This window comes from Phocoena sinus, chromosome 10 (assembly GCF_008692025.1).
Source record: "Phocoena sinus isolate mPhoSin1 chromosome 10, mPhoSin1.pri, whole genome shotgun sequence".
NCBI lineage: Eukaryota > Metazoa > Chordata > Mammalia > Artiodactyla > Phocoenidae > Phocoena > Phocoena sinus.
Window position 1 is genome coordinate 59,141,617 of NC_045772.1, and position 11,866 is coordinate 59,153,482.

General features: G+C 38.9%; 1 protein-coding gene across 4 annotated transcripts in view; it reads right to left on the minus strand.

Moving 5' to 3' along the window:
* RBMS2 (RNA binding motif single stranded interacting protein 2) overlaps positions 1 to 11,416 on the minus strand; it is a 65,405-nt gene extending 53,989 nt beyond the window's left edge. For 2 of the 4 annotated variants that reach the window (XM_032647169.1, XM_032647170.1), the window contains exon 1: positions 10,166 to 10,353. In XM_032647169.1, coding sequence (XP_032503060.1) covers positions 10,166 to 10,231 — 66 coding nt within the window. In that variant the 5' untranslated portion in view covers positions 10,232 to 10,353. Of the gene's footprint in view, positions 1 to 10,165; positions 10,432 to 11,148; positions 11,217 to 11,343 lie in introns of those variants that run through there. The other 2 variants (XM_032647172.1, XM_032647168.1) reach the window with 2 other exon arrangements.
* Between the last annotated feature and the right edge of the window lie 450 nt (positions 11,417 to 11,866).

Here is an 11,866-nt window from a genome sequence, read left to right on the forward strand (position 1 = left end):
GCCTCCGTTCACCACTAGAGAAAGCCCATGCACAGCAACGAAGATCCAATGCAGCCAAAAATAAATAAATGAAATAATAATTAAAGGAAAAAAAAGCAAGGAAATTCTGACATATGTTACAACATGGATGAACCTTGAGGACATTATGCTAAGTGATATAAGCCAATCACAAAAAGACAAATACTGTATGATTACACTTATATGAGGGACTTAGAGAATTAATAAAAACAGAACATAGAATAGTGGTTGCCAAAAGCTGCGGGGAGGGGAGAATGGGAAGTTGTTTAATGGTGTAGATTTTCAGTTTCACAAGATGAAAAGAGTTCTACTAGAGATTGGTTGCACAATGTAAACGTACTTAACACTATTATACTGTATACTTAAAAATGGAGGGCTTCCCTGGTGGCGCAGTGGTTGGGAGTCCGCCTGCCGATGCAGGCGACACGGGTTCGATCCCCGGTCCGGGAAGATCTCACATGACGTGGAGCAACTAAGCCCGTGCGCCACAACTACGGAGCCTGTGCTCTAGAGCCCAGGAGCCACAACTACTGAGCCTGCATGCCGCAACTACTGAAGCCCATGTGCCTAGAGCCCGTGCTCTGCAACAAGAGAAGCCATCGCAATGAGAAGCCCGCGCACCGCAACAAAGACCCAAAGCAGCCAAAAATAAATAAATAAAATAAATAAATTTATTTTTAAGAAAAAACCCCAAATACTAAGAAAAAGAGAGTAAGATGTAATGAAGTAGAGATTCTATAGGTAGGAACTACTTTTCAAGAAGGTGGATTATAAAAGGGATCAGAAAAATGGGACAGTAACTGGCAGGAGACATGGGATCCAGCAGGGTTTCTATTTTCCATTAGATATGGGTGATATTTAAAGCTACGAGACTAGATAAAATTATGAAGGAAGAAGTGTAGATAGAAAAGAAACAAGGACTGAGTCCTGGGGATCTCCAAGGTTTAGAGATCAGGAAAACTGGGAGGAACCAGCAAAGGAGCCTGAAGAGGAAAGGCCACAGATACTAGAGGAACAGGAGGGTATGGTGGTCTGCAAACCAAATGAAGAAAGTGTTCCAAGGAATTGTGTGATCAAACGTGTCAAGCGTTGACAATAGATTAAAAGATGAGAAAAAAAAAAAAAAAGTAAGATGAGGGCTACAAACTGACCACTGAAGAACGTGAAAGTCACTGCAGACCTTCATAAGAGCAGTTTTGGTGGAGTGGTGGGAGTAAAAGCCTAACTGGATTAGGTTTAGGAGAAAATGAGAGGTATGACACTATCAACAAGTAGAGAGGATGTGAGTCTACAGTAAATTTTACGCTGTTGATGGAAACAAATGTGGTATAGTTAGAAAGCAATTTAGCATTATATCTTTTTTAATTAATTAATTTTTTTGGCCATGCTGTGCAGTATGCAGGATCTCAGTTCCCAACCAGGGATCCAACCCGTGCCCCCTAAAGTGGAAGTGCAGAGTCCTAACCACCAGTCCACCAGGGAATTCCATAGCATTATCTCTTAAAGGTGAACATTCACATACCTATACTGCACAATACCACTCCTAGGTATAAACCCAAAAGAAATTCTTACACAAATGTACCACATAAATGATAATATTCTGAGCATCAATGTTAGGAATAGCAAAAACAAGCCTGGATTAATCCAAAAGCTCATTGGCAGGAGAATGGATAAATTATGGTATATTCACAAAAAGAAATATTATACAACATGAAAAAATGAATAAAACAGCTATATACAACATGAATTAATCATGAAGATGTAATACTGAATGGAAACAAACAGAAGACTGTTTGTCTAATTGCAATAAGACAATATAGTAGTGGTTGAGAGCACAGACTAGGAGCCAAACTATCTGGGTTCAAATTCCAGCTGGGCCATTCACTAGCAACGTGATTATTAAACTCTCTGTAGTTCATTTTTTCTCATCTGTGAAACAGGGAAAATAATAATGAAATTGTCATAAGGATTAAATGATATATATAATTATACATAAAGTACTTAGAACAATGTAAACAAGCAAATTAAACATGACTTTAAACTATGTTTTAAAAAAGCAATAGAATAATAAATTTAAAAGAGTGATTACCTCTAGAAGGGAGGGAGGGAGGGGATGGGATGGGGAGAAACTCCTAAATATATGCAATTTACAGGCAATGATTCTAGTTCTTGAGTTGGAAGATGGGTTTACAGGTGTTCCTCTTATTATTATGCTTTAGAGTTCCATGTAACCTTTTGTATTATCAAATAATATATTAAAGATAATAAAAGAAAAAGTAATGGAAGGAAATAAATTGGAGACAGCAAGTATATAACTCTTGAATAAACAATACTTTCAGATAGTTTATATAAAGGGAAGAAGAGAAATGGGGCAGCAGGTGGAGGAAGAAATGGCATCAAGAAAAAGGGTTTTTTTTTTTTGATAAAACAGTCTATTTACATACTGATATATGATTATAAATATTAACAAATATTACCAATCCTCAAAAATAACCCAATAAAGTATATCAGTACTTTAAGATGAAGAACTCAAGGTCAGAGAGCCTAAGAAACTTGGAACTAGGTCACACATCTAATAAGTGACAAAAGCCATATTTAAATACAGATCTAACTCCAAATTTCACAACTTTATTTTATTTTAAAATTTTTATCAGAGTCTAGTTTACTTACAATGTTGTGTTAGGTTCAGGTGTACAGCAAAGTGAATCAGTTATACATATACATATATCCACTCTTTTTTAGATTCTTTTCCCATACAGGTCATTACACAGTATCGAGTAGAGTTCCCTGTGCTATACAGTAGGTCCTTATTAGTAATCTATTTTATATATAGTGGTGTGTATATGTCAATCCCAATCTTCCAATTTATCCCTCCCTCCCACCCCCTTCGAAATTTCACAATTTGTACAGAACAAAATGCTGCTTTCCTTTTCTTAATCTAATGCCTAACATTAGTTTAATTACATTTATTAGGATACATATTTTAAGTATCTACTAGATAGGCTTAAGATGCTATATCAGGTGTTTCAGAGCATAATAAACTGAACAACACTGTCTTTACCTTTACAGAGTTTACACTACAGCAATGAAGATAAGATAATCACCTAAATGATTCCAATACAATGCAAAATTACATAAATACCACATATGAAGTACAAAATATTATGGAGGCTAAGAAAAAAAGTCCCCTTTGGGGTTAGGAGGTAGAAGGATTAGGAGAAGCTTTATAGAAGAGGCAACGTTTCAGCTGAACTTCTAAAGCGTAGTTAGGGTTTTGAAAGACAGTTTTGACTGTGAGCTCTTGAATGGCCACCATCATGCCTTAGCCCCAGGTCCTAGCATTCTGGAGCTATTTAACGAATATGGGCAGAGTGAACAAATGAACAGAAAGGCCATTCCAAAAGGAAGCAACAACAACAACAAAAGGATCAGAGGCTGAGTACTACATGAGGCACAATGACAAAAGAATCAGAGAGTAGGAGGGATATGAATATGAACATATATATTTGGAAAGTAAGTATCAAGTTACTCATCATGATTCTTTTTACATTTTGGCTCCCATATCTCCCATCTTTAAGAAAATTCTCTCAACACTACCACCATCCTCTTCCAGGCTTTATCTCATTTCTCTGCTCCCTATCTTTTTAAAATAACAACTTTATGAGCTATAACTTATATACCATGTAATTAACCCATTTAAAGTATAATTTCAAACTCTAATGGAAAAGAATATGAAAAAGAATGTATATATATGTATAGCTGAGTCATTTTGCTGTACAGCAGAAATTAACACAACATTGTAAATCAACTATACTTCAAAAAATAAAGTTTTTTAAAAACTAAAAAAAAAAAAAAGTATTTCAATGGTATTTGGATCACAGAGTTGTGCAACTATCACCATAGTCAATTTTAGAACATTTTCATGACCCCAGAAAGAAACCCAATACCCATTACCAGTCACTCCTCTTTTCCCCCCTAACCATCTCCTACTCCATCCCTAGGCAACTACTAATCTGCTTTCTGTCTCTCTGGATTTGCCTATTCTGGATACTTCATATAAATGGAAGCATCAAATACAGTTGACCCTTGACCAACACAGGTTTGAACTGCACAGGTCCACTTATATGTGGATTTTCTTCAATAGTAAATACTACACTACAGCAAGACCTGCTGTTGGTTGAATCCTAGGATGCAGAACCATGGATATAGAGGAGTCACGTATATATGGATGATCGACTATAGCTTACACATAGATTTTCCCAAGCCCCGCATTGTTCAAGAGTCAAATGTATGTGTTCTTTTGTGAGTGGCTTCTTTCACTAACATAATGTTTTCAAGGTTCATCCATTTTGTAGAATGTATCAGTACTCTATTATTATTTTTTTTTTTTGGCTGTGTTGTGTCTTCATTGCTGTGCGAGCTTTCTCTAGTTGCGGCAAGCAAGGGCTACTCTTTGTTGCTGTGCACAGGCTTCTCATTGCAGTGGCTTCTCCTGTTGCAGAGCACAGGCTCTAGGCACACAGGCTTCAGTAGTTGTGGCGCACGGGCTTAGTTGCTCCACAGCATGTGGGATCTTCTCGAACCCATGTCCCCTGCATTGGCAGGCAGATTCTTAACCACTGTGCCACCAGGGAAGTCCCTCTAATTACTTTTTATCACTGAATAAAATTCCAAAATTCCATTGTATGGGTATATATAATATTTTATTTATCCTTTCATCAGCTGATGGATATTTGGGTTGTTTCCACCTTTCGGCTATTATGAATAATGCTGCTATGAACAATGATGTATACAGGCTTTTGTGTGGACGTGTTTTAATTTCTCTTGGGTATATACCTAGGAGTGTGTTTAACCTTTTAAGGAACCGCCAAACTGTTTTTCAAAGCAGCTGCACCATTTTATATTCCCATCAGCAGTGTATAAGGGTCCAATTACACCACACATTATTATCTGTGTTTTTGATTACAGCCATCCTTGTGGGTGTGAAGTGGTATCTCACTGTGGTTTTGACTCCTTGATGGCTAATGACGCTGAACATCTTTTCATGGCTATTTGTAGATCTTCTCTGGAGAAATATCTATTCAGACCTTTTACCCATTTTTTAAATTGGGTTCTGCTCTTCATCTTAATCAAAGTTCTTAAAAGATTAGTCTATATATACCATCTATACTTCCTTACCTTCTTTCACTCCACAACCCACTCCAACCCTGCTTTTGCTCCCCCGCTCTGAAATTGCATGTCAAAGTCACCAACCACCTCTACACTGACAAAATCAATGACTATTCATCAGCCTTCATCTTCCAGGATTAATTCTATGGTTTGCACATCTGCATTTTAATTCCAGCTGACTTTTTTTTTTTTTTGGCCGTACCGCGTGGAACGTGGGATCTTAGTTCCCCGATCAGGAATCGAACCCACGTCCCCTGCATTGGAAACACAGTCTTAACCACTGGACCACCAGGGAAGTCCCTGACTTCCTATTCTAATCTATATTTTATTTTGTCCTGTTCTTTTCTATATTTTTCTGTTTTATTATACAGCATATTTTCTTATGGGATGAGAAATGTAAACCGAAAACCAAAGGTTATATCCAGAGAACTGCAGGTAACACAACTGGCTAGAGCAGAGTCAATGTGATGAAATCATACAGGAGAGGTGGGGAAGATAAGGAAAGGCTGGATAAACAGTGGGTATTGGGCTAAGGATTTGGACTTTGTTTAGCAGGTAATACATAGCCATTAAAGGTTTGTATATAAGAAATGCTCAGCACTAAACTGCTGGAATGTTGGAAGATTATTCTGGTAGCAGGTATAAAATTACTTGGAGTCAAGGGGTAGGGAGTGGAGAAACAGGAGACAAGGAGATCATGCGGGAATGTTTATTGCTGTGGAAATGAGGGCATAAGTTAGTGTAGTAGAGCTAAAAAAAAAAAAAAAAAGGAGGAATCAAAGACATTACTACTAAACTTTAACCAACTGAGTTAACTTTATTACTGATAACAGAACTATTAGCTGCCCCCAGTCAAGAGATGTTAGACTTTTAAAAGTTCTACTAAATTTGATTTGATGGAAACTAGATGAAAATGTAGTAAACACAGAAAAATTCTCTCTCCCTGTTAGAAGTATAAACAATTCTAGTCTTGCTTCCTACTTTCTTCTCTCCTGAGTAAATTCTTCCAAAAATTTCAGGTAACTCAAACTTCTTAAAGAGTGAAAGTCTGGCAGTGCCTACCAGTCAGTTCTACTCTCATTGCCTCCACTCCCCACAACTTCCAGCCCCAATATGGTCTTCAATATGTTAAAATCAAGAAGAAATAGAAATTTATGCAAAATAGGTTGGGGAAGGCAAATTATCCCAAGTTAAACACAGTCCCTTTTCTTTTTTTCCAAAGGGAATGGTTGCTGATGCTCTGAGGAGTTAACTTATAATAACACATGCCAGGAAGATGATGTCAGGGAAGGCGTGGTTAGGTTCTTTACAAGTCTGAAATTCCTTTAGTCCCAAACACTTCCTCTTTCAATCTCACCTATACTCAAATCTCTCTACTGAGGCAACTCTTTCAAAAGTTGAAGGAAGTGTTGAGACCCTAGAACTCTGATCTTTTTTTTTTTAAGAACAAAGAATAATTGAAGGCCATTAAAATAGATGTGTTTTTTTTTCATGTACCATAATTTTGCAGAATCTCTCTTTGAAATCCACATTTTCCCCCTTCTGTGACTATTTTAATTCCAAAGAAAGGAAAGGATATTCAACACTACATCCTGAGAAAGAATGTGCCTTTATCAGGCATTATATATTTGCTGATTGTATGCCTATATTTACAACAGCCAAAAAAGAATAAGAAAACTATAATCGTCCTGGGCTCCTCAGTTAACAACTTTCCTGATAAAGTATACAAATATGTTTCAAAATAAAACAATCCTACTTTTCTTTCTTGCCATATCGCAGGGCTTGCAGAATCTTAGTTCCCTGACCAGGGACTGAACCCCTGGCCATGGCAGTGAAAGCGCCAAGTCCTAACCACTGGACTGCCAGGGAAGTCCCCAGACAATCCTACTTTTTATTTTTATTATTATTATTATTATTTTTTGCGGTACACGGGCCTCTTACTGTTGTGGCCTCTCCCGTCGCGGAGCGCAGGCTCCGGACGCACAGGCTCAGCGGCCATGGCTCACGGGCCTAGCCGCTCCGCGGCATGTGGGATCTTCCCGGACCAGGGCACGAACCCGTGTCCCCTGCATTGGCAGGCGGACTCTCAACCACTGCACCACCAGGGAAGCCTCAATCCTACTTTTTAAAGACAAGTAGGACTTCCCTGGTGGCGCAGTGGTTAAGAATCTGCCTGTCAATGCAGGGGACACGGGTTCAAGCCCTGGTCCGGAAAGATCCCAAATGCCGCAGGGCAACTAAACCCGTGTGCCACAACTACTGAGCCCACGTGCCACAACTATTTAAGCCCGCGGGCCTAGAGCCCGTGCTCCACAACAAGAGAAGCCACCTCAGTGAGAAGCTTGTGCACACAACCAAGAGTAGCCCCTGCTCTCTGCAACTAGAGAAAGCCTGCACACAGCAACGAAGACCCAATGCAGACATACATAAATAAATAAATAAATAATAAAGACAAGTAAATAAAACTAATGAAGTCACAACAGTAATGTACAAATGTCTTTTCAAACTGAGCTCACTGGAAATTATTTTTATTCCACCAACCAGAAGTGATGACTACAGTAAATTATGATGTAAAAATGTTCCTTAAAGAAGGCAGATCTCTGCAAATCTATTATTTCCAGATTCTGGTATAACAAAATGATGGACAATAAAAGCACATATTTATGTGTACTTTTTCAGAAGTTAAGAATTTTGTTTTTTATTTCAGTGTTTTAAATGTTCCAGACAGGTCTAAGAACTTTTTTACATAGACTTGTCCTACTTGAGAAACTGAGCAAATAAGCCAATGTCAAAATTAAAACTTTACTTTGTCATAGAAAAAAGTCTGGTAGAATAGATAGAGCAAACTGCTACTAGTTATTTCCCTTAAGGAGTGGGATTTAGGTAAGGAACTTCAGGACACGAAGGGAAGACCTGACTTTTTATTTTACATGCCTCTTTATGCTTAAATTTTAAAAATAGACATGTCTTACATTTATTACTATAAACTAATAAGTTATTTTAAAAATTTAATTTTCAGTATAAAAATGCACAAATTACATGAGCAAATTCACTCGAAACATTCTTCCCAAAAAATGAATGAACACATTAGGCCATACATATAAACAAAAAGACAAAGAGCAGTGTAGTAATCAATTAGTTTAAATATACCCAACACCCACAAACCTATATATACACACAAGGAGTCATCGATATAGTCACAAAGTGATGTTATCATAGCAGTGACCTGTAAGAACTCAAAGAATACTTGACAAATACACTAGTAAGTATGTATCTACCCTTACCCCAGGTTTCCTAATGTGTTTCTCAAACCTTACGAGTTATCAGAAAGAGATATGAGATTTGAATCCCAGTCCACAATCATACCTCTTGTCCCCTACACTATCCTAGATTTAGAAGCTGGTTAAATGTTTCCTATACAACAAGCGGGAAAGGGAGTGGAGAGCTAAGAAAAGAGAATATTTTAGATAGCATCAAATACATGAAGCCGCTAATAGGGAAAAAACCAATTTCTGGAATTCATTTTACTGTATTTTAATGGGTAACCTGATAGACTTGGAGGGAAAAAATTAGGAAGGAGATTTCATACAGTAGTATACAAGATATGAAAAGAATAAAGACAGATTAGATATCTATCAAAATCATATTGATTTATGTGTGTGTGTGTCTGTACATATATATATACATATAAAATTGATAACAAATATGAACCCATATTTCTTAAGGATGTAACAGCATGAATACCACATAAACTAACACCCATAAACTAACACTAGGTGTTTTGGGTCTAAACATTTACCAATGCCTTGATCAGATACTTTGTTCACCTATAACAGTCTCCCTAGGTGTATAAGAAAGCATCAGGAATTCTTACCCACTGTCCAACAATCCATCAAATGAGTAAAAGATCCTTAAATGTCTAAGGCACCTTTTTTCTTCAAAGAACAGCTATAGGGCTTCCCTGGTGGCTCAGTGGTTGAGAGTCTGCCTGCCGATGCAGGGGACACGGGTTCGTGCCCCGGTCTGGGAAGATACCACATGCCGCGGAGCGGCTGGGCCCATGAACCATGGCCGCTGAGCCTGTGCGTCCGGAGCCTGTGCTCCGCAACGGGAGAGGCCACAACAGTGAGAGGCCCGCGTACCGCAAAAAAAAAAAAAAAGAACAGCTATAAAATCAAGAGACGGGGTAAATGGTCTTTCTGCTACAGCATACAGTTCCTCCTAATCAGCACGGTGTGCACTGAAATGCCAAGAAACTGCCCAAGATATTCCCTGGCAATTGTGGGGATGACTGTACACCTCTCCCCAGACTGCCCCTGTGCCCAAGCATAGACTCCAGATATCTCTGCTGAGCCTGGCTATCTGCAGAGCAGAAAGGCCCAGCTCAGCAGCAGACCCCAAAGAATCACAGAACTTTCTGCCTTAATTCCCAAGGTACGTCTTCTCTTAAAACTCCTTCCCTACAGGCTGGGTGGGGTAGGGTCTTTATCAAAGCTAGAAGAGTAGACTCAGTCCTCAGATGAAGCTGTTGTGATTTCACTGACTGTATTCAGCTACCTGATAATGCTGGAGGAATGGTAGGAAGGAAGGTGGGCTGGGGGGAGAATGCAAACAGTTAACCAAAATGACAAAATAACCTTGGAGGTGGTAGGCTGGGGGCCAGGGTTTGAGGTGACATATTTTCCCTGTGAAAATTGGATACATCAGCAGGAAGTCAAACTAACTTCCTTTCACAAAGATACAAACTTGCAAAGCTTAATTTGTTTTTAATTCCACTGCCTTCAGGCCTCACATCAGGGACTATAAATTCCTAAAACTTCAGAACCAGGTGAGAAAAGATGCCAAAAAGTGATGGAAAAAGAGAGGCGCTGAGAAGAGAGGAATCCCGTTCCCCTCTTAAGGAGAATGTTAAAGCCAAGGGCACTCCCGATCCCCAGAAAAGGAAGTAGCTGGATTCCAAAAAAGCACTTTTCCCTACCTTCTTGTTGTTTTTGTTATAGCCAAAAGTCGAAATCCCAGGCCTGGAAGTCACTGATAGCAGCATTTTCTCTTTAATGTTAGGAAGCTAAGAGACAGAAGAGGGGAAGAAGGAGAGGGAAAGGGAGAGGAAAGAGAGAGAGGGAGAGGGAGGGAAGGAGGGAGGGAGGAAGAGAAGGGAGAGGGAGAAAGGAGGGGGAGGAGAAAGGGGGAGAGAAGGAGGGGGGGAGTAAAGAATGAGCTAGGGCTGCTTGTTTACGTCACTGATAGAACTTAACCCCGAGTCTGAGTGAGGCTCTTCCACTGGGTCCTAATGCCCAAGATGTTTTTTTGGTTTTTTGGTTTTTTGTTTTCCCCCACAGGCTTAGCAGTTAAAGCAAAAGAAAAGTTCTTAGGTCTACCCCTTTCAACTCCATCACCTTTCCTATATGAACAAGTTCAGAATCCCATGAAAAAATGAGGATATTTTCTCCTTAGATCTCAGCTATAAGAAGATTCCAATCTTGATTTTAAAGGGGCCACTGGGACACTGCTTTGGAGAACACGTGAAGAAAATCACAGTACTGAAAAAGAATATGTGAGGTGAGCTCAGGACTTACCCCCCACTTTATATTTAGAGCGGCCTTAACACACAAAGAAAGAACAAACAGAAGAGCTCACCAAAGAGCAGAGACAAGCAAAACAGAGGATGGGAAATAGTTTCAGATCCTTGGATAGTTTTACTCCTCTTAGGTTATGCTGATGGGCTGATGCCTCTTAATCCTTTTCAGATTCTCCCAGCTATGACTTACTACTTGAGAAGGAATTTTCAAACTGGACTATGTCATGAAACTTGGTGCCTAGTGCTTTCTTTTTTCTTTCCCCCAGCTTTATTGAGATATAATTGCCTAGTGATTTCTTCAATCGTAAGCTATCTTATTTGAATCTTTATCCCACTATTTCCTAGTCTTCAAGGTCTATGAAGCTGAACAATTAGTTACTCACCCAACCTGAAATTTATGCCCAAGCTGAAGTTCACAGAGTTGGGATGTCTGCTTCAAGCTGTCTGTGAACTGTAGAAAAAAATAAATAAATAACTATTTTAAAAACATATGCTTCACAGAGAAGAAAAATACAAAGTTCTTAGGAAAGAAGAACATTAATTTAGAGCCAAGAATTGAACACAGTTGCAACACTCACCTCTAATACTTTCAAAGGAATGTCCTGTAGAAGGTACCTTAACAATAAAAGAAACTTGTTGGAAAACAAAAATTTAAGAATGATACCCAGTAATTTACCAATCTAGTCCAAGTAGAACAGGGATATAGAATGAAAGCCTTCAAATCACTTCTTAAGGCCCCCTCAGAGCCATAGTGGATATTCTAAGTAATAAATTAACCCTGTCTGCTTTGCCACAAAAAACATTAAGCTCAAACCGTCCCTTAAATGAAGTCCCAGTCTCTATTCTAGCTTTCCTGTCACCTTTTTGCTATAATAATGGGACAGACAGTACCAACAGTCTGCAGAGTAAATACACACATACCATACCCCCAATCTCTAACTTTCATTTCCAATAGGACAGGAAGTTCCTGCTCAGCTCAAGGGACACAGGAAGGGTGGGAACAGCCTCAATGTGGGAACTGCAACTGAGATTGGAAGCACAGCAGCCAAACGCAGTCAATAAATCAATAAAGGCATCTCTCAGTGATACCATATTTTTTTA